The 21,577-nt window shown below is 53.9% G+C and overlaps 3 protein-coding genes across 7 annotated transcripts; 1 reads left to right on the top strand and 2 right to left on the bottom strand.

Annotated features, from left to right (window-relative positions):
- Nucleotides 1-1,745: 1,745 nt before the first annotated feature.
- RGP1 (RGP1 homolog, RAB6A GEF complex partner 1) lies at nucleotides 1,746-5,701 on the bottom strand. Of its 3 annotated transcripts, none has more exons than XM_057724961.1 (9): nucleotides 5,614-5,701; nucleotides 4,926-5,060; nucleotides 4,406-4,542; nucleotides 4,035-4,118; nucleotides 3,784-3,933; nucleotides 3,365-3,511; nucleotides 3,025-3,152; nucleotides 2,673-2,862; nucleotides 1,746-2,140 (listed from the first exon to the last, which is right to left on the bottom strand). In XM_057724961.1, the coding sequence occupies exons 2-9, from the start codon at nucleotides 5,039-5,041 to the stop codon at nucleotides 1,917-1,919; spliced, it is 1,176 nt and encodes a 391-aa protein (XP_057580944.1). In that variant the 5' UTR covers nucleotides 5,042-5,060; nucleotides 5,614-5,701; the 3' UTR covers nucleotides 1,746-1,916. The 3 variants fall into 3 exon arrangements, with proteins under 3 accessions (XP_057580944.1, XP_057580943.1, XP_057580942.1); XM_057724960.1 differs by lacking the exon at nucleotides 5,614-5,701 and adding an exon at nucleotides 5,405-5,540; XM_057724959.1 differs by lacking the exon at nucleotides 5,614-5,701 and adding an exon at nucleotides 5,390-5,502.
- Nucleotides 5,702-5,842: 141 nt separating this feature from the next.
- Nucleotides 5,843-16,636, top strand: GBA2 (glucosylceramidase beta 2). The gene is made up of 17 exons (XM_057724955.1): nucleotides 5,843-6,461; nucleotides 9,553-9,644; nucleotides 9,935-10,050; nucleotides 11,861-12,079; nucleotides 12,375-12,614; nucleotides 12,842-12,944; nucleotides 13,102-13,255; nucleotides 13,344-13,469; nucleotides 13,665-13,837; nucleotides 14,074-14,178; nucleotides 14,381-14,488; nucleotides 14,589-14,740; nucleotides 14,866-14,972; nucleotides 15,120-15,262; nucleotides 15,342-15,457; nucleotides 15,557-15,748; nucleotides 16,044-16,636. Exons 1-17 carry the CDS (start codon nucleotides 6,127-6,129, stop codon nucleotides 16,329-16,331), a joined length of 2,769 nt encoding a protein of 922 aa, XP_057580938.1. The 5' UTR covers nucleotides 5,843-6,126; the 3' UTR covers nucleotides 16,332-16,636.
- An 88-nt stretch (nucleotides 16,637-16,724) lies between these two features.
- Nucleotides 16,725-21,505, bottom strand: CREB3 (cAMP responsive element binding protein 3). 3 transcript variants are annotated; one of them, XM_057724957.1, is made up of 10 exons: nucleotides 21,262-21,505; nucleotides 20,908-21,045; nucleotides 20,653-20,800; nucleotides 20,514-20,581; nucleotides 19,585-19,683; nucleotides 18,272-18,354; nucleotides 18,069-18,137; nucleotides 17,349-17,433; nucleotides 17,170-17,254; nucleotides 16,725-17,090 (listed from the first exon to the last, which is right to left on the bottom strand). In XM_057724957.1, the coding sequence occupies exons 1-10, from the start codon at nucleotides 21,385-21,387 to the stop codon at nucleotides 16,774-16,776; spliced, it is 1,218 nt and encodes a 405-aa protein (XP_057580940.1). In that variant the 5' UTR covers nucleotides 21,388-21,505; the 3' UTR covers nucleotides 16,725-16,773. The 3 variants fall into 3 exon arrangements, with proteins under 3 accessions (XP_057580940.1, XP_057580939.1, XP_057580941.1); XM_057724956.1 differs by having other exon boundaries at nucleotides 18,248-18,354; XM_057724958.1 differs by lacking the exon at nucleotides 21,262-21,505 and adding an exon at nucleotides 21,145-21,237 and having other exon boundaries at nucleotides 18,248-18,354.
- Between the last annotated feature and the right edge of the window lie 72 nt (nucleotides 21,506-21,577).

Raw genomic sequence — 21,577 nt, forward strand, 5'->3', positions numbered from 1 at the left:
AGCCCCGCACGCCTAATCTCTGAGCGGCAGCCATGTCTCTAGGATACTGCAAGGAGACCCTGCCCTACAGTTTGAGAGAAACATTCTCCACTCCAGGTGCCCATTTGCTCCCCTGGAGCCTCTGGCCGTCGCACCCTACTGCATCTCCTTGGTTTGGCTGGGGCACAGGATTAGCCATCTCCAGGAAATGCCTCCCTCCGGTCCAGGCAAGGATCCCAGCGTACACACCCCTGGAGAGTGTGTGTGTGTGCATGTGTGTATATTATGGGGCGGGGGGAGATGGTGGAATGCTTCCTTCTCTCCAGGCCAGGGAAGAGTTCTGGGGACCACCTGGGGGCCCTCCCCCTCCCACCTCCTTGCTGGGGAAGTGCCCAGTCCAGTGCCCCTTCCATGGCCACCTCCCTCCCCCTCGCTGTGCCGGCGCATGAATCAGCTCTCACAGCTTATTAAAGCTAGACCTCTTGTTTTCATGCCCTCACCTCAGGAAACAGAGTTACAGCTTTTCCAGCTCTACTCAGCAGGGGGCCAGGGTCCTCACTTTATAAACATCCCCAAGCCTGTGAGAGCAGAGGGCACGGCGATGGTGTGAGGCAGGAGCCCAGGGGAGAAAGACAGAAGCTAAGACTCAAGGAGAGAAACAAAGAAAAGTCAAGGAGACAAGACCAGAGTAGCCTGAACAGAAGCCAAGGAGGGTCCAAAAGGGCTGTGCTGCAGGAATGGCCCTAAGCATGCTCTGGGCTGGACAGCCTAAGGGGACCCTGGGCGGCTGGGGCATCACCTGCTTGGTGATATCTCTGCTCCTCCAGCACCCAGGAGTGCACAGCAAGTGCTACTTCCAAGCTCAAGGTAAAGCTGGGGGAGGCACCAGGGAAGGACAGGAGCAGAGGGCACTGGGAGGAAGGGGGCTCAGGGATGATTCTCTGTTAGAAAACCCAGACTCCCTCGAGCTGGGAAACAGGAGAGACTAAACTCAGGCGCTGTGCACTCACCCCCTCTGCTCCAGCCCGCTCCCATTTCCTGTTCTCCCCTAGCCCCCTGCCACTATGAAGGGAAATATTTCACCCTGGGCGAGTCTTGGCTCCGCAAGGACTGTTTCCACTGCACCTGTCTGCATCCCGTCGGTGTGGGCTGCTGTGACACGTGAGTTACCAAAGATGGCCAGAGAGAATGGCTCTGACGTGGGTGACTGAGAGATGGCCAGGGCATGACTAGATGGCTGTGATGTGAGAGTGGACAGAGCAGCGGTGTGAGGCTGGCTGAATCTGAAGGCACCAACAAGAATGTGAGAGAGAAGGCTTCAGGCTACAAAGTGAGGGGAGTCGGGGTGGATCTGGAGGGAAAATATTCCTGCTATGAAATGAAAACATCCACATATGGGAGGCAAGAGCTCAGTTAGCGGGGACAGGGGCGCTGGGAGAAGATATGGAAGGAATGCTGGGAGGGGGATGCGGGGCAGGGATAAGAGTGGACCTCCACTGTTCTCACTCCTTTCCCGTCCTTTGGCTCCCCAGGTCCCAGCATCCTATTGACTTCCCTGCTGGCTGTGAGGTACGTCAGGAGGCAGGAACGTGCCAGTTCTCCCTGGTGCAAAAATCTGACCCTCGGCTGCCCTGCAAAGGGGGCGGGCCCGACCCAGAGTGGGGCTCGGCTAACACCCCTGTCCCTGCGGCTCCTGCTCCCCACTCCAGCTAAGCTCAACGGACTGCCCTCTGCGGACTGCCCACCGCTGCTGCCACTTCCAGGGAAACCACTAGCAGCTGCCGATTTATGCTGAATAAATAAGTTAATGCTACAACCGAAAGCCTGCCTCTCATAATCTGTGCCACTGGACCCCAGGTGGGAAAAAATGGGCCCTACTAGAGTCCAGGTGCTGAGTTCTCAGGATCCTGAAGAAAGCAGTGCCACGTGGGCCAGTTTCAGATGGTTATGGTGCTGGTGCTGGGGCCTGGGGCTGCATATGAAGCCAGGGTAGGGCTTGTAGGCAGCACCTTGATGGGGAGGTCCCAGCTGAAGGTGTCCACGGGCACTTGCTCAGGCCCCGTCCAGGTGACAGGCTCGGTCTGTTCCATGGGAGGTAGGAGCCCCAAACCTGGCTCTCGGGATGTTACAAATTCAAAATGCAAACGCCACTTCAGGGATACTGTGGGAAAAAAGATAAAGGTAGAAGCATTAGAAGCCAGGAGTAAAAGCTAATGACAGGATGTGGTTAGCAAATAACAAGAAAAAAAGTCAAAAAAACCCCACAAACACCTGTATTCAGGAAGAGCAGGGAGACCTTGGGGCAGGGAGCTAGGATCGAGAGTTTCACTGAAGAAATCTCGTGTGTTAACTGGAAACGTGACAATAAGGAAAACGGCATCAAGCACCTAATAACCCAGGTGTGAGACAGTCAAGACTTGGTAGCTTGAAGTAAATGCCCTGGGGAATCAGAGATCAGTGCATCACAGGGTCCCAGTCGGTAGAGGGAGGGAAGATCTGCAAAGCTGTGAAGAATTCAGGGGTGAGTGCACCCAGCAAATAGGCTGAAGGTCTGAGAAAGCGTTAAGGGTCAGAGGCTGGATGTGGGTATGTCTGGGACTGTGTCAGGAATCAGGATTCATTACACTTTACCTAAGTGCCGCATTTTACCGCAGGCTCCCTCTCCCCCACCCCAATAATGGTCAGGATCTCACCAACGGCTGTGCAGAAGCCTGGGGTGGAGCTGAGAGGGATGGGGAGGGAGAAGCTGGTTCTGGTTGTATGCAGGCAGGACTCCTGGTGCCGGGCATGAGTGACGTGAGACACAGAGGGGGCCCCCCCTGCCCCGCGGTGCCGCTGATACTCAGGCTGCACATGCTCCTCCGTCTGTAAGCTCACTGAAAACTGGGAGTGAGACGAGAAGCTTGTTGGCAGGCATTGGGACTCCCTGACTCTGGGTGAGAGGGAGGGAGCCTGGGAGACCCCACTACCCACTTCGACCTGCAAGCCCTCTCCTTCCACCCTAGCCCTTCAGGCCCAGCTCCCCCAAAGTCCCTCCTTTCTCACCTGCAAACAAGCTACAGTTCCTTCTCCTAAGTTTAAGGTCCCCACCACGTCCTCGCCGAGTCTGTATACAGATTTGAAGATGCCAAATGTTCCAACTTTTCCTCGGCCATCACTGATGTTGTACAGATCTGGGGAGAATGGGACACAGTAAGCCTGAGGTCCACACTGGGGGAATGACTAGGGCTGGAATTCAGAGGCCACGAGGTGGGGCCTTCCTTTATAATCCAGGGTGAGGTATCAGTGGATCCTCCAAAGAATATGGCAGTTAAAAGAACCAGTCTCTGAGGCAGGAATACTGTGGGGGGAGGATGGGGCGGGGCGATTCTGAAAGGATTCTCACGGAGGCTGCGGCAGGATGTGGCAGCCATGAGGCGCTCCCCAGCCAGCTCAGTGAGCCATGAGTCCTTCTTCCCACATTCATCCTCTTCCAAGAAGGGACTGGATGGGGCTACAGCCTCATCCTGGGGAAAGTGGACCTCTTGAAGGCCTAGAGAGAATGAGTGGAGAGGTGGTGGGAGAGAACAGAGAGGAGAGTAGAGGTTAGGGTTTTCGATCCAACCTGAGAGGGCTGAAGGTAAGGGGTGCCACGGCTGAGGTACACATCTCACCTATGCTCCAGAATCTTCTCTTCCCAACGCCCCTCACACCTTCACTACGATCAGGAAGCTTCCCTCCAGCCCCTCTCACAAACCCTCTAAAGATCATTTCTGCTTTGGTGAGGCTCTTCCCCAGCCCTTCCCTCCAGGAAGCCTTACTTACCAGTCAGCACAAGAACCCTCAGAGGGACCCTGAGTAAAGTGATGGGTGAGTTGACACGCTGGCAGCCGATGGTCAGTTTGTAGACATACTTGACTGACTGACCCCGAAAGGAGGGTGGTCCCTCTATAGGCAGCACTTCGCTGTAGGAGTCTGGTTGGGAAGTAGCCGTCAGAGCAGCCAGAAGCAGCCAAAGAAGTCCTCCCTCCAGGAGCCGCAGAGGGCAATCCAGGGGTCAGGGGGCAGTCACTCACATGATTTGGACTCTCCAGGGTCTAGCCTCAGGTCACAGAATAGGATTTTTGGTGGAGTGGAAAGGATACACTGACCCCTCTCACCTAAGAAAGATAAGACTACAGCTTAACAACCCCATCGCCTAGCACTGGAAAGGCTAGCGCAGCCGGTGGGGGCGCTAAGCACTGCCAACAAAGGGCAACCCCCTCTAAGCCACTCCTCTTTTCTCACTGTGAGATAGGAACAGTTTTACACCCCCAGAGCAATAACTGCACTCCCCCACATCCCCAATGCCACAGAAATTATAATGACCCACCAGAACAGTCTGACAGCTTCACCCTTGGGCAACAATGATTCCATCCCCCCCAAAGGCAAATGCCCCATCTCTAACCTCGGTGTGGTAGAAAGACAGTCTGGCTCTCAGGCTGGACATCTGGCTGACTGGAGTCAGGGGGAGGCAGTGCTACCCGACTCTCACTGGCATGGAACTGGCAGTGGATCTGGGCACTGGCCCAGGCCAGAGCCTCACTATGGGAGGGGGAAAAAAGGGCATCAGAGGGGAGTTCCTGACCTCACAAATGGTCTCCCAAACTCCCTACCACACTGAGAAGACCAACACAGTGAGATGGCTGTCCTCCGGATCAGAGAATCCAGAACCCCAAAGAGAAACGATTAAACAAAGGGAAGTAGACTGGGAGTAAAAGGGGGAGTGCGGGAGGAAAGAGGAAAGGAGAGTGGAGCGCTATTGTTACCCACACCTTGTGTTATTAAATAGCCCTTTCCTGCAATGAGAGCACAATGAACAAGAAGGCAGTGATGTAACCACAGGACAACCTGAGCTCTGGCTCAGCACTAGAGATACCAGGCTTCCCTCCCAGAAGGACCACCACCATCAGTACCAGCATCCCCACCTGGATGCAGAAGTGGCCGTCGGGGGCAGGGGGTTGGTGACGGTCACCACACACTCCAGCGCCTCGCCTGCCAGAAACACAGGGCCTCTGCTCAGCTCCGCTACCACTTCAATCATGGCAGCTCCGGAATCGGATCTAGAAGGAATCGAGTCTCAGAGGTCAGTACCACGGCAGGGAGGGGTGTCTCAGGGAGCCTGGAGGTGAGGACCGAGGAAATGGGCCTTCGACACCACGGTGTCAGAGGCAACCGCCCGGATCTGGGGTGCGGGAAGGCGGCAGGGAGGTCCGGCGGCAGCCGACTCGGCACAGCGGCGGGAGATGGCGTTGCTCTGGGACCCAGCCCCCCGCCCCTCTCGGCGCCGGTTCGCTCCCCCTACTCCGCCGGGACCCCCAGGCCGCCTCCGCCCCCTTCCCTCGAGGTTCCGCGCCCCAGCCCAGGGCCACGGCGGCCCGGCACCTCGCACCCCTAGCCCGGACACCTCGCACGGTCGAGAGCGGGGGTTCGGCACACCGAGGCCCTCGGCCGCCCGCCCCTCCGGGCCCGGGCCCAGTGCGCAGCTGCGGCTGCGGCCGCGGCAGAGGCGGGACTTCCCTCGGCCCCCTCTTCCCCCTCGGAGCCCCTTCCGGCCGGAAGCTCCCGGCCGGCTGGGCCGGAAGGGGCCGCAGAGATCCCGTCGCTCTGGGTCACCTTCCCACGGGCTGGCACCCGGGCGCGGGCGCCGCCTGGGACACCGGCCGGCGGGACCCGGCATCCACCCCTGGGGCGCCTGGTGCCACGGCCCGGGGGCGGGGCCGGGGCTGCCGCGAGCTCCCAGGCCGGCCCCGGGGGCGGTGCCTGGCGGGCTGCTCCTAGGCGCTCCTCCCCTCTCCGCTGGCCCAGTCGCCCTTTGGCCGGGCCAGCTAATCGCCGCGGCCCAATGACGTCGAGGCCCGATCCTTCCCGCCCAGGACCCAGAGAGACGACCGAGGGGGAGACCGTGGTGGCTTTATTGCTGTCGCCGCCACTGCAACAGCAGCAGCAGCAGCTCCCCGGCTCCACGGAGACACCAGTTCAGCTCAGCTTTCCCCAGCGGCCGGCCCTCCGAGACAACACCTAACAGCACTCCGCGCCCGCATCTGGGCTTGGCTGGCCAGATACTTTGTACCAGAAAGCACCGGAACCGAGACCACCGAGGTCGTGGGGACCCAGGATCCAGGGAATATGGGAACCGGAGTCCCAGCCTCGGAGCAGACCAGCTGTGCCAAAGGGGATCCACAGGCTTATTGTCCTGAAAATACTGGAGGCACTCAGGCTGCGCACGTTACAGACTGCCAGAACCCTGAGGACAGTCAGCCCCAGAATGAGCAGGGCTACAGCAATCCGGAGGACCCTGGGCAGCTGATGGCTTCCTATGAGGGTAAAGCTAAGGGCTACCAGGTGCCTCCCTTTGGCTGGCGCATCTGCCTGGCTCACGAGTTTGCAGAGAAGAGGAAACCCTTTAATGCCAACAACGTCTCGCTAAGCAACCTGATGAAGCATTTGGGCATGGGCTTGAGGTGAGTAGATCCCATTGCCTAGAGTACCTTATGCCTCACTTTGTTCCAGCAGAGGCAGGAAAGGGTGAGAAAATAGGTGGGTGCCTTGTTCTAGTCAGGTGGCCCCTATTCCCAGCATAATTCTAAGCCCATGGTTTTGGAGGGTGAGACCAGGTCACATCTCTTTGTAGCCCCCTTCCTTCCAGGAACTTGTCTTTTTTAGCAAGAAAGAGCAGGAGCATTTGGGCCTTCCAGTCAACCTTACCCATTTGGGCTCCCTTTCACATACTCCTTCTTTTCCAAAGACTGCCTTTTGGGATTAGCTATACTTTGTGACAAGGTAGGAAGGGAGACTGGCTTGTTGTGGTACTGATACAATGTTGTCTTATGGGGAGGAGGCAGGATTCTTAGCCTCAGATTCCGCTGAGCAGCTGGAGTATTCAGTGAACCTCATTTAATAGTCCCAACACCTATCAGCTTCTTTCCTCAAGCTTTGGCTCCAGGGAGTGGTTGAGAGCCTGCCTACTCTCAACCCTAAGGAGAGGGTGATAAGAGGTGCTGTTCACTCTATTCCGGAATAGACGGCCCCTGATATAAAAAGCAAAGAAGACCTTTGACCAGAGAGGCACTTGCCTTAGGTGTCCCCAGAGCTTAGTAATAATCTTCCAGAGCATTTCCTGGTCTCCCCCAACACGAGGGTGGCAGACACTCCAGGAGCTTATCCTGGGTTGTAGAACTCCTCCAGATCCCTCCAGATCCCCACTGAGTTCGAAAACTAGTGATGGGGCCAAGATGGGAACAGGTGAATGTAAAGACGGAAAGCATCACCCTGAGGTCATCCTGAGTCAATCCACACAGTAAACACAGAGCTGGGATGGGAGGCTTAAAGTTTGGGAAACACAGCCCTGACAATCTCTTAAATAGGGGCTTCTTCTCTTCCACAGTCAGTGCTGTCGGGCTGGGGAGCCGGTGTATCTAACCCAAGCCCTGGGCAGTGGGAAGGGCCTGCCGCTGCCTGGATATCTGACTCTTTTGCCAGTTCCTTTGGGTGGCCAGTACCAGAGAACAATAATCCCTCCAGGCTACTTCTGAAACTGACCCAGCCTAGTTTTGACCCCAAAAGGCTGTGGGTCAAAATAGGATCTAGGGCTGGGGTACTGAGAGAAGCACATTGGGGTGCAGGTGGTGGGACACTGAGGTCAAGAACCCATCCGTAGGCATCCTAGTCCCCCAGTCCCTAAGGGTGAGCTTAATCACAGAGGCCTGAAGCTGTGCTCAGCCCTCTGGACTAGACTCCCCATCCCAGGACCAGGGTGGGGATCGCTGACACAAGGGTTTTGAAATGAGATGAGGTCCTGCATTGAGGAGAAAACAGGGGTGAGACAAGGAAGAATTCTGAATGATTATGCTTAAATTGGGGCTGAAATGATGGAAAAGGCCAAATAGGTCGGGAATGCCAGCTGCTACAATGGAGTGAGAGAAACGTGGGCCCTAAGAGGGAGCAGAATTGGGGTAGGTACTGTGATCAGGAGCTCCAGCAAGACAGAGTTCTCTTGGCCTCAGAGTGGTAAGAACTCAACTTTGGTTGCTCTCCCTTTCAGCCAGAATCCATTCATTCAATACATATGTATTCAGTGCTTGTTCCGCACCAGATACCCCTTTGTTCTGCCTGTCTTCATATCTTGCATTTCTCCCTCACTGCCCTGATCCGCGCTGTGCCCTGGCTCCTTTCAGCAGTCCTTTCTGGCCTCCAGTTTCAAAGTCCAGTTTCCTCTAAGCTGGCAAAGATGTCTTCCTATCATCCCATCCTTCGTCTTTCCTCCCTCTCCCCTCAGCCCCAGAATGTTCCCTCTCTGTTCTTTAGTGAGATTTCCCCTCCCCTTCCTGCTGTCCCTGTTCATTTCTCTTATGCCCCATTGTTTGTGCATACATTCTTTGTAAATTCAGCAAATATTTATTGACTGCAGACCATGTGCCCTGCCCTGTGCTTGAAGCTGTGGGTAATAATAAACTAGTCTTTGACGCTGTCCCTTTCCCCAAGGAACTTAAAAGTATGTCAGACTCACGTGAGGAACACTAAAATAACAGGACAGTGTCTGTTGGGAGTTGAGATAGTGTCTGTACAAGTAATGATCATATGTGACACGGCTGTTCCCCTTTGTGGCTTTCCTGTCTACTGTGTCACTTGCTCTTCCAACCATTCCTTGAGGTAGGAAGGGCAAGACATATGCCCATTTTATAGATGAGGAAACTGAGGCTCAGTGGGGTTACTCACCCAATTACATGGTTACAAGTGGTATGCTTGAACAATGGGTATAAACTAACTGGTGAGGGAAGAGAGTGGAATTGGGAGAGAGTCTGGCAGGGCAGGGGTTGCTTAGTGAGGACCCACTCTGAATGGGAATTTGTAGGAAGTAAGATTAGAAAATAGGCTGAGACAGATGTCAAAGCCTTGAATCCCAAACAGAATCATTTGCCTGTTGGATACAGAGCTGTGATAAGACCAGGAAAATGTTTGGGTTTTTAGAAGGCTTTACTGGGATATTATGAGAGAGTGAAATTAGAACACTTACAGTTTAAATGCTGAACATAAAAGGAAAAAAAAAAAAGACTTAAAAGGAAATGCCCCAAAATGTAAACACTGGTTGTATATGGGTGGGCTTTTTTTTTTTTTTTTTCACCTTCCTAGTGCATTCTCCAAGTTTTCGCCTTTCATAATCAGTAAGAAAAAACATCATTTTAAAAAAGAAGGAAGTTATCCCAGCAGCCTATGCCTGTTTGTGGGGTGGGGGTGATTGTAAGTCAGGAAACTATAACTGGCCCTTTCAGCACCTCAGATGAAAGCTCCCAGGGTAAATTAAAGCACTGGTGGTAGAGTCAGAGGTGAGGAAAGATCAAAAAGCTCCTTCTAAGGAGAGTGGAGAGGAGAAACAAAGACAGTCCCATACCGTGACCTGGGGTGAACTGTAGAGAAGATGAGAGTAGGAGAGGTTTGGAAGTCAAGGCGATGGGTCCTCGGGACACTTAATGGGAAGTCACAGCTGGGTGTGCAAAGAGAGGCAGGTGGCTGCAGCCCACCCCTCCTCCACTCACACTGCCCTTTGCTCCTCAGGTACTTGCAGTGGTGGTACCGGAAGACCCAGGTGGAGAAGAAGACACCTTTCATTGACCTCATCAACTCTGTGCCCCTGAGACAGATCTACGGTGAGCCTCACCCCAGCTCTCCACAGTCAGGCCCAGCGCCCAGGCCTACTGCAGAGCCAGGCAAAGGGGCTTTCAGCTTATTTAAGTTGCACTGAGCATCCTCTAGGGTTTTTTCCCCCAGCTTTATTCAGATATAACTGACATATAACTTTGTGGAAGTTTAAAATGTACGATGTGTCGATGTGATATCCCTACTGTGTTTAGAGGTACCCATCTTTATAGTCTAGAAAGTGAGAAATGGGCTAGTTTTCCTCTCCCGTGCCCCACTAACGTCCTGATTCTTTCTCTAGGCTGTCCCTTGGGTGGCATTGGGGGAGGCACTATCACCCGAGGCTGGAGAGGCCAGTTCTGTCGTTGGCAGCTTAATCCTGGAATGTACCAGCACCAGACAGTCATCGCTGATCAAGTAAGAGCCTAGAGGTGGGAGAAAGGTCCAGGTCCCGGCAGTACTTCCCAGGCCAGGAACGGTCTCTTGGCTAGTGTAGGATGTGGCAGTTAGGTACATGATTCAGTCCAGTAAGTACTTTCAGGGTGCTCTCTGTGTGCCCTGTGCTAGTATGTACTATAGGAGTGAGACACTCAGAGCACACATTCCTCGAAAGAGAAGAGGTACCCCTGTACCCTTCGTTTTTCTAGTAAATGCCTCCTACCTACTTTGCTGCCCCATTTCCACTAGCTGAGCCAGTATCCAGACACAGAGAGTCAGAGGCTTCCAGGATCACTTAACCTGGTTGAAAGATCAGAAGGGAAAACAAACCAAAAGTCTACAAATGCACAGGAAAACAGGAAGCACAGAGCACCCACTGCTCACCCTGATTTGCCTGCCTTCAGCCAGAGGCCAGCTTCTCTGCTGGTGGTCACGCCTCTGGTGGTCTCTCTGGCTGGGGGCCTGGGAAGCCCCTCTCCCAGGCGTAGATCTCCAGCCTTCTTCTCTTTTCTGAAGTTTCACTTCTTTTCCCTGTGCTCCTTCATCACTCCTGAGCCTTTGATTGCCAGAGGCATGTGGTCTACCTTTCATCTCTCTCTAGTGCCCTCCCATATTGAGTTATCCACCAAGTTCCTGTTTCCTATCTGAGGGAGGCCTCCAGCTTTCAGCTCATCTTCAAAGGAGCAATGACTATCAGACCTTGAGTCCCATTAATGACAATGTCCTTCCTAGTTCAGGTTTACCAGCCTTGCCCAATGCCCCAGGCTTCCTCTCTGGCGCATCCATGAGGTATCCCAGGGGAATGTCTTCCAGACTCGTGACTCTTTTGTATAATATTTACTATTTAAAGACAGTCCTACAAGAGAAGAACCATTATTATGTCCATTTTACGCATGAGGAAACTAAGATCCAAAGAGATTTAGTAACGTGCCCAAGGTCACATGGTTCGTAAATGGAAGCACAGAGATTCAGAACCAGTTTTCTCTGTGGTTAACAGCCCATGGTCTTAACCATTACATACTACTCCAACAACATAAAAAAATTATTTGATATATACATTAAAGATATCAGGCATACTTTGAACCAAGGAAGAGATATCAACCTCTCACAGCCCCTACCTCCAGAGGAGTCAGGGAGTCAGAATGTGAACACATTATAACATGCTAGACTGGAGGGGTCGGGGGACACACAGGAGGATGACTCACTGCTTGAGGAGAGGAGATGGCATTTGACCTAGGGCTTGAGGGATGAGGGGTTTCACTAAAGGCAGAATGAACACGAGCCAAAGCATGGATGAGGAAATGTTGTGTGCTCAAGGAGCAGTATTTGATATGACCAGGATATAAGGGCTTGAACAGGTAATGAGTCTGATGGGCAGGGAGAGGCCACATTGAGAAGGGCCTTGAAAGCCAGGTAGATGAGTTTAGACTTTAGCCTGAGGGCTACGGGGAGTCACTGAAACATTATCAACACAGACTAACATGTCTTGATTTCTCTGTAAGAAAGATCAGTCTGAAATCCAGATGAGAAGGGGCAGAGGGCAGAAGCAGAGATGGTGAAGGCCTGGCTTAGGGCACTAAGACCACAGCAGTGAGAAGGGAGATAGATGGGGCACGACTCAGTGGTGACTCGCTGAGCTTGGGGGAAAGGCCTGGGGGATGAGTGAGGCTGTGGCGCGCTGGTCGTCACTGCAGACCCTGGCAGGGGAGGAGCTACTCTGAGGAGAGGGAGACTCGTTTGCTGTACCTGTGGGTTACCCCGTTCCAGCCCATGCACCTTCTTGGTTTAGTTCACAGTGTGTTTGCGCCGGAAAGGGCAGACCGTGTACCAGCAAGTCCTGTCCGTGGAGCGCCCGAGTGTCCTGCGCAGCTGGAACTGGGGCCTGTGTGGGTACTTTGCATTCTACCACGCCCTCTATCCCCGCGCCTGGACTGTCTACCAGCTTCCTGGCCAGAATGTCACCCTCACCTGCCGCCAGATCACACCCATCTTGCCCCATGACTACCAGGTGAGGCTCCCCCTCCGTGTTTCCTCCGTTGTTCTCCCTTCCCCAGGATCTGTCTCTCCACGACCTGTGCAAGAGAGGGGGTGGGGCGTGAACACCACGCTGGTTTCCCAGGACCACCGCCCAACGGGTCTGTCTCCTGGTAGACAGCCTGCCAGGGAATGTAGGGAGATGCACGTGGAAGACAGAGTATATTTGAGGGTATCTGAATCAGATCCTTGGTGCCAAGGACTGATCCTGGGGAGTGGGGCCAGAAGGGGTGCACCGGGACCATCTGAGTCTGACCTTCTGCTCCCAGGACAGCAGCCTGCCTGTAGGAGTCTTCGTGTGGGATGTGGAAAATGAAGGGGATGAAGCCGTGGACGTGTCCATCATGTTCTCCATGCGGAACGGACTGGGGGGTGAAGATGATGCTGCAGGAGGGCTGTGGAATGAGCCCTTCTGCCTGAAGCGTGATGGCGAGACTGTGCAGGGGCTGCTTCTGCATCATCCAACCCCTCCAAATCCCTACACGATGGCTGTGGCTGCACGACTCACGGTATGGAGGAGCCCACCCTATACCACAGGCCTGAACCCCTACTCTCAGCCTGGTCCCTGAGCCCCCCCCATGCCGCCATGGCCTCTTCACTTCCTCAACTCCTGAGTCCCACCCTCACCACAGCCCTTAAGCCTCTGAAACTCGGAGGCCGGAATACGTACAGGAGAGTTAGTCAGAAGCCAGCCGACCTGTGGTTCCTCCTCACAGACTCTTTGGCCCCTTAACAGGCAGACACCACGGTAACCCACCTCACAGCCTTTGACCCCGACAGCACTGGGCAGCAGGTGTGGCAGGATCTACTTCAGGATGGACAGCTGGACTCCCTCGCTGGTGATGCGGGGTCTGACAGGGAGGTGGTGGGGAGAGAGGTTGGCCCTGTCTTTGGAGCAGGGGTGGAAGGCCTGGTAATAAACAGGCCTTATTCCCACGTTTAGGGATCCCTGTGGCTGAAGGGTGCCTGTGCTGATTCATCTTCTGCTCCCCCCAGGCCAAAGCCTCCCCTCACAGAAAGGAGTAGGCATCGCTGGAGCTGTGTGTGCTACAGGCAAGCTGCCACCTCGAGGCCAGTGCCGCTTGGAGTTCTCGCTGGCCTGGGACATGCCCAGAATCATGTTTGGAGCAAAGGGCCAGGTCTACTACAGGTGATGGGAATGAGAGAGCACAGGATCCGTGGTGCTGGGGCTCTGAGCTGGAGCCCATGTTCTCATCCCTCCCTTCTCTCCACCCCAGGCGGTACACGAGGTTCTTTAGCCCGGATGGTGACGCAGCACCTGCCCTTAGCCACTATGCACTGTGCCGATACGCAGACTGGGAAGAGAGGATCTCAGCTTGGCAGAGCCCGGTATTAGATGACAGGTGCCAGTGGGGCCCCTCTCTTGCCTTTCTCCCAGGCACTCACACTTCAACTGGGACTCCTTGATTCACTCTCCACCCACGAAGTCATCAGACTTGGGCTGGGATTCACTTGGGACCCCTATTCTGCTAAACCCCAGAATCCTTCTTTTCCTGGGAGGTCCACACTCAGACCATTCCCTCCCCCTGACTCCCCAGGTCCTTGCCTGCCTGGTACAAATCTGCAGTGTTCAATGAACTATACTTCCTGGCTGATGGGGGCACAGTGTGGCTGGAAGTTCCTGAGGACTCCCTACCGGAGGAGCTGGCGGGGAGCATGTGTCAGCTCCGCCCCCTCCTACAGGAGTATGGTCGATTCGGCTACCTTGAAGGTATGGGCTGCTGGTGGGCAGGGTATGGCAGGCCACGTCCGTGAGGCCAGTCAGTGCCCCGTCCCAAGGCAGGATGCTGGGTTTTGCCTATCCCAGGGTACTGGTTGGGACGAGAGGGTAAGGGGCAGGTATGGAGGGTTACAGTGCCGCACCCCCAATTCCAGAGGAGCAGCTAGGGCAGGGCAATATGAAGAAGCAGCAGAATTCTGGCAACGGTGTCTCCCTCATTCCTTCAGGCCAAGAATATCGCATGTACAACACATATGATGTCCACTTTTATGCTTCCTTTGCCCTCGTCATGCTCTGGCCCAAACTTGAGCTCAGCCTGCAGTATGACATGGGTGAGGATCCCTTTTGTGCCTTTTCTGCCCCCTCAGCTCCCCACAGCCCTGAGCCTTTGTGGTCCCTCAGATTGTCTCTGCCACCCAAAGATATGTGGCTCCCGCGTACTGGTTCCCCTCTGGGGTCGCACACACAGTCCTGTGCCCTACCCCAAGCCCCCCCATTCCCTGCCCCGCCTCCCTTATGTATCTGCTCCCCCAGCGCTGGCCACTCTCAGGGAGGACCTGGCACAGCAACGGTACCTGATGAGTGGGGTGATAGCACCTGTGAAAAGGAGGAACGTCGTCCCTCATGATGTTGGGGATCCAGGTAAAAGTCCCTCCACCACAAGGGAGCTTCTCTTCCTCAATTTTTGTACCCTCCGCCCTCCCACGCAGTGCCCGTGAACCAGGTTTCCTCCCCTCCCCAGATGACGAGCCGTGGTTCCGGGTCAATGCATACGTGGTCCACGATACTGCAGACTGGAAGGACCTGAACCTGAAGTTTGTGCTGCAGGTTTATCGGGACTATTACCTGACGGGTGACCAGTACTTCCTGAGGGACATGTGGCCTGTGTGTCTGGTAAGGGATGCATGTGCAATGGTCGAGGTGCCAGGGGCATGCTGCATGGTATCTGGGGAGAGCCCAGCTGGCTACTGTTGTCTTTTCTTAGCATCTAGGTCTTCAGTATCTTGGTCCCTCTCTAGGCCGTGATGGAGTCTGAAATGAAGTTTGACAAGGACCAAGATGGACTCATTGAGAATGGAGGCTATGCAGACCAAACCTATGACGGATGGGTCACCACAGGCCCCAGGTCGGGGGGGTAGGGATTTCCAGGGACCTGAGGTGGGGAACGGGGCATCAAGCGATTGTGGGCTCAGGGAATAGTGACTGCCTATTACACTGCATGGGAGTGGCTGGAGCTGCCAGTCTAATTCCCCAAACCTGTGTCACTGATCAGTGCTTACTGCGGAGGACTGTGGCTGGCAGCTGTGGCTGTGATGGTCAAGATGGCTGCTCTGTGTGGGGCACAGGAGGTCCAGGACAAATTTTCTTCCATCCTTAGCCGGGGAAAAGAAGCCTATGAGAGACTGCTATGGAATGGTGAGTTGGGAGATCCCAAGGAATCTTAAGGCAGCTCTGGGGAGGCAAGGAGCCTTACTTTGTTCTTCCTTTCCGCCAGGCCGCTATTACAACTATGATTGCAGCTCTCAGCCTCAGTCCTATAGCATCATGTCTGACCAGTGTGCTGGCCAGTGGTTCCTGAGGGCCAGTGGCCTAGGAGAAGGAGACAGTGAGGTGAGAGACTAGGAGGAGGAACCGGAGAGAAAGGTAAGGGTTTTTCCTGGAGGCGGGAAGCAAGCTTAAGAGACCGTGTTTCTCCTCTTGCCCCTCTAGGTATTTCCTACCCCACATGTGGTCTGTGCTCTCCAAACTATCTTCGAGTTCAATGTCCAGGCCTTTGCAGGAGGGGCCATGGGGGCTGTGAATGGAATGCAGCCCCATGGTGTTCCTGATAGATCCAGTGTCCAGTCTGATGAAGTCTGGGTGGGTGTGGTCTATGGGCTGGCAGCCACCATGATCCAAGAGGTAATTCATTCCCTTCCCCATCTCTCTGCCATCTGTACCTTGGCCTAGCAAACTTCCTCAGCCGTCACACTTCTGTACAGCCTAATTCAATGCCATTTTATCCATCCAGAAATCCTCCCCTCTTTCCCTGGCATGCATTCTATCTCCTGCCTTCAGACTTCTGCCTGCAAGTCAAATTTACCTCCCCCACTAGCTGGGAACTCCCTGAGAGCAGAGACCCTATTGTCTCCATTTGTCCAGCTGAAATAGCTACTCAGGGGTTGCCAAGTAATATGACTGCCATCTCTCCCTACAGGGCCTTACTTGGGAGGGCTTCCAGACAGCTGAAGGCTGCTACCGTACTGTGTGGGAGCGCCTGGGTCTGGCCTTCCAGACCCCTGAGGCGTATTGCCAGCAGCGGGTGTTCCGCTCGCTGGCCTACATGCGGCCACTGAGCATCTGGGCCATGCAGCTGGCCCTGCAGCAGCAGCAACAGCAGCAGCATAAAAAGGCCTCTGGGCCAATAGCCAAACAGGACATAGGACTAAGCACCGGCCCCACACTTGGACCAAAGGAAGCCATGGCAAACCCAAGCCCAGAGTGAGCCTTGGGAACTGCCGAAGGAGGCGCCAACAGCCCAGCCTTCAGCCTGGCCTTTCCTCCTCCGCCACCCCCACGCTCCGTCTCCTGCAACCCTGAGCCACCAGGACAATCACGCCCTCCCTTCTCCCCACCCAGCCGTGCCAGTAAAGAGGGGTTGAGGGTGACCCACACATCAGAATCACTTATTTATTTCTTTCTTCACCCAATCCCCTCACTGCATGAAGTGTTCAGGGAGGTCAGTTGATTCTCCCAGGCCCATTCATGGGGTGACAGACATACACAGGTACAAATAAAAGACCCAGAAAGGAGTAAGTGTGGTGTGCTTGAGTCCTCAGGCTTCCTGACAGGGCACAGGACCTGAGGCGAGCCCTCTCCCATTCCTTTTCCTTTGAACACAGACTGGGGGGGCCAGACTGCAGCCAAGGCCCCCCACATCCTCACATCTAGCCTGAGTATCTGCCCTGCAAGATAACACATGTGGGGCTGTGGGTAGGGAGCCATCCTCTCTCTCTTGTGAGATTTGCATGCAAGGGAGAGATAGGATCTGGGAAGAAGGACTGTGAGAAATGGTCAGGCAGTGGCAACTTCAGGGGAGGCTCTGCCCTAGGAGCCTGAGGCATGTGATAGAAGAGGCAGCAAGAGTTGCTAGGAGCCTGGAGCTCATGGTCCAAGCTGTCCTTCGGTACCTCTAGCTGCAGGACAGGCTGCTCCAGCTGGGGACGGTCCTCGCTGGGGAGGGCACGAAGCTGGCGGGACAACACTGAGGAGACAAAGACTGTTCAGGGGCAGGCCGGGCTTCACCCCCAGCCCTTCCTTAATGGTATCCTCAAGGCTCTTACCTCCACGCTCAGCTGACAGGCTCCCCCTTGTGTCCGAGGAGTACATAGCAGGTACGAGGAGGAGACAGAAAGAGAACAGTAGGACCTGGAGCACAGAAGAAAAGAGTTGAAGGGCTCTGCACTGCATCCGCATCCCTGCCACCTAAGCAAAGAATCTCTCCTTCCATCACCATCCTCACCAAGACACAGGTGCTGCCGCTGCTGGCTTTGTTTGCTGTCTGAATTATGACGGCCTGAAGTCTCCTCAACTGATCCAAGAGGGACCTAGAGGAAGACAGGGGACAGTGAGCAGCCCCTGGCCTGGCACCCTCACATACAACAAAACCCTCCTGTTAAGGCCATCCCCTCCATCTGTGCACTGGATCCTCTCTTACTTTTGGACCTATTTTTGCAAGTGGTCTCTTCCTCTCTGTAAACAAGATGCCTGACCTCATTAAAACAAACACACATCTCTGCCCTGACTTAAACTTCTTTTGCAAACCCCTTCAGTGGTTCTGCACTGCCTGATCAGCTCTGCACGTAATCCTCACCAGGGATTATACATTCTCTACCTTCTGGTCCAACTCACCTGTGTTAGGGCTCCAGTCAGACTGGAGTATGCTGTGTCCTCTCTGCCTAGAACGCTCCCCACCTCCATCCCAGAGTCCTATCTGCTATCAAATGCGATCTGCTACATGAGGTCTTTCTAACACCCTCCTTTCTCTTTTTTGATATTTATCCACAGTTACTTGTGAATTTATTCCCCGTTACTGGGAGCTTCTTAGAATCAGAGGCCCACTAGAGGCCAAGCACCAGATCTTACACATGGGAGCTGCCGGTTAGAAATCAAGTGTGGAGCAGGAGAAAAACAATATTAAATGGGAGGAATGAGAAAGGGCTGCTGTTGAAGAGTTGCTTACAGATTCTGTTCCTCCAGGAGCTGTACTTTGTTCTGTAGCTCCAGATTCTGGGCTTTGTATTTCAGGACCCTGGAGAAATAACAGGGACGTGGGGATATGGCCTGCATCCTTCCTTCAAAAACCTAACACTTCCAATTACCTCTGTACCCCCCACCCCTAAGTCCCGCTCCGTTTTATACCTGCTCTCTAAACCCCCCACGTACACCTTCTTCTTCCTGCGGCTCTCTTGAGCAGACTTTTTGTTTCGAATCTTCCTCCGCACTCGTTTCAGAACTTGTTCCTCCATCTGAGAGAAGACAGGGAAGAGGGGTATCATTAGAGAACCATCACACCAAAGAGTCTGAAGGCAACCGAATTCAATCTTCCCAGTGTGGAAATTCCTTCTACAGCTTTCCAGACCAATAGGCACTCTGCTTCTGTCTGAATGCCTCTGAGGACCAGATGTTAATGCCCTCACAAGCCAAACCATTGTAACAATTTTATTAACTAAAAAAAAAAAAAAAACTTCCTTATCGTGAGCCAACATCTGCCTCTATTATTTCTACCTATTGGACTTACCTAGCACCTGATCTCTGGGGCCATAACAGAACAAAGGTCTTCAGCTATTTTAAAGCACTTGACATTTCTTCAGTTTAAAAAAAAACTGGGCAAAAAACTTAATTCATCATCTTACCTACTCTCCTCAGGATGTACACATCCTCTTAATGTCTATCAAAGATCTGGGCTCAAAACTGGACACGAAGATGCTTTCTGGCCAGTATTAAGGGAAGCGAGATGGTTACTGCCCTTCCAGCGGCAACGCTATTAGATAATTGGTATCTGACGATACAGTTTCCAAACCCCATTCACTTTCTTAGTAGCCATATCACAATGTTGACTCAACCCGTACCTTTTGTTTTTTGTTTTTGGCCACACTGCGCAGCTTGCGGGATCTTAGTTCCCTGACCAGGGACTGAACCCTGGCCCTCGGCAGTGAGAGCACAGAGTCCTAACCGCTGACTGCCAGGGAACTCCACCCAACTTGTACTTTTAAGAAATTAAAATTCTCTTAACCTTTCTGTTAATGAACATTGATTTCATCACAGTATTGCAGTACTGTGTGTGTGAAGCTGCCACTCATTGCTAGACACTCAGGATTTTACATTTATTCTTGTTATACTATTTAATCCAGCCTTGATGAACTCTAACACTTCTACTATTCAGGTATAAGTAGCTTAGTGCAAAACCAGTGAAATATAAATGTCAGGGCCCTGTGCTTGCGCAGTACTTTCCAAATCCCCTTACTAAAATTACCCTGATAATTTTGAATTCTTACTTTAAAAGAACACCAAAATTGGTACAAGCCCTACAAACCCAGGATCTGCCCTTGCCCCCAGCATACTAACTACATGCTCCAGCTTCCTACTAAAAACCAATATACTAATTTCTCACCTCAGTTCCTTTTTAAGTTACTGATATAAAATTAACAGAACTGGCCTACTTGGGACTCAAAACCCCCTTCCAATGGGAGTCTTACCTTAGTGAGAGGAAATGTCCCAGGCAAGGTAAGGCCCTCCTTCTCCAATAGCCTCTTCTCCTCCTCAGTCAGTATCAGCCTAGCAATCTCCTGGGGTTCCTGAGAGGTGGGCAGCAGAGTTGCAAAGGGATGTCAGAAAGGAATGGGGAGACTTCCCTGGTGGCACAGTGGTTAAGAATCCACCTGCCAGGACTTTCTAGGTGGCGCAGTGGTTAAGAATCCACCTGCCACTGCAGGGGACACAGTTTTGAGCCCTGCTCTGGGAAGATCCCACATGCCACGGAGCAACTAAGCCCATGTGCCACAATTATTGAGCCTGTGCTCTAGAGCCCATGAGCCACAACTATTGAGCCTGTGTGCCGCAACTATTGAAGCCCATGCACCTAGAGCCCGTGCTCCACAACAAGAGAAGCCACTACAATGAGGAGCCCGCACATCACAATGAAGAGTAGCCTCTGCTCACAGCAACTAGAGAAAACCTGTGTGCAACAACAAAGACCCAACACAGCCAATAAATAAATTTATATATATAAAAAAAAGAATCCAGCTGCCAATGCAGGGGACACGGGTTCGAGCCCTGGTCCAGGAAGATCCCACATGCTGCTGAGCTACTAAGCCCGTGTACCACAACTACTGAGCCTGCACTCTAGAGCCCGCGAGCCATAACTATTGAGCCCACGTGCCACAACTACTGAAGGCCACATGCCTAGAACCCGTGCTCTGCAACAAGAGAAGCCACCGCAATGAGCAGCCCGTACACTGCAAGGAAGAGTAGCCCCTGCTCTCTGCAACTAGAGAAAGCCCCAGCGCAGCAAGGAAGACCCAATGCATAAATAAATAAATTTATTAAAAGAAAAAGAAAGGAATGAGGAATCGTGCCCTAACCCATGCAATGCGGAAATAACCCTCCTGTAAATCAAGTCAAGTACCTGCTCTGCCAGCTCCTCCTCATGCAATGCAGTCATCTGAGCCTCCTCTTTTCCACAGCTCTCATTATCTGCAAAAGGGAAAGTATGAATAGCCAGGCCCATGAGTCCTCTCCTCCCCCCAAACTTATTTCAGACTTACCTAGATCTATGGAGACATGCTCCTGTGAGAGAGAATAGGTGTGATCATGGTGGACAAGACAGGGGTCAGAGTTGCTGAAAACGTTCAACGATGCTGGGGGACTCGGCAGGCAGCTCAGGAAATCCTCTACATCCCAATCGCTCAGAGCCTGCACAGGGTCGAAATTAACAGGCTTTGACCTATCACCATCCCCTGCCTCAAGGACACCACTCTCCAACGCGCCCCGCGCCCCTTGGACTCAAAGTCCCCACCCACCTGAGAAAGTGGCAGCTCCCAATCCAGCGGCGCCTCCAAAGCCTCATCGGGCGCCGCCCCCAAATCTCCGCTTTCCTCTAGCAGAAAGCTCAGGAGGTCATGGTCACCCACGTCCAAAGCCAGCTCCATATGAGACATCTACGGAAAGGATGCGCAGAAACACAAGAGTTCGCCCCTCCCCCCGGCCCCAACCCCCAACCCCACGCGCGACCCCGACCGACAGTCAGTCGACCCCACCTATCGGCCCGTCGGCGGGGCTTATCCTCCTAGCTGCTGGCGGTGGCTCTGAAAGCGGACCCGCCTCCCAGACGCAATCCCCCGCAACTTCCAACACGACACAAGTGACGCGCCTACCCGCCAGGCATTCCGGGACTTGGAGTCCCCCAGACGCGGAAGCGGCCTCGGTGCGCGCCACGTCCCGGACGCTATGCAAATAGAGGGGCCGTGCCTGCCGCCTCCGCACTCCCTGAGGGCGGGCATTCAGGGGGACCGCCCCCGCCTTCTTCCTGGGCTAGAAAAAGGAAGGATTAGAGCCTAAAAGGGAACTCCCGCGCCCTTGGGGTGCTTTCTCTGCGCCGCACCCTCGCTTCCTGCCGGGGAGGGGCTGCCGGTCGTCGGCTGGCTCCCGAGCATCGAGAGCTGGAGCCAGAGCAGCTTCCTGCAGTCCCCG

Source organism: Hippopotamus amphibius, chromosome 2 (assembly GCF_030028045.1).
Source record: "Hippopotamus amphibius kiboko isolate mHipAmp2 chromosome 2, mHipAmp2.hap2, whole genome shotgun sequence".
Lineage (NCBI taxonomy): Eukaryota > Metazoa > Chordata > Mammalia > Artiodactyla > Hippopotamidae > Hippopotamus > Hippopotamus amphibius.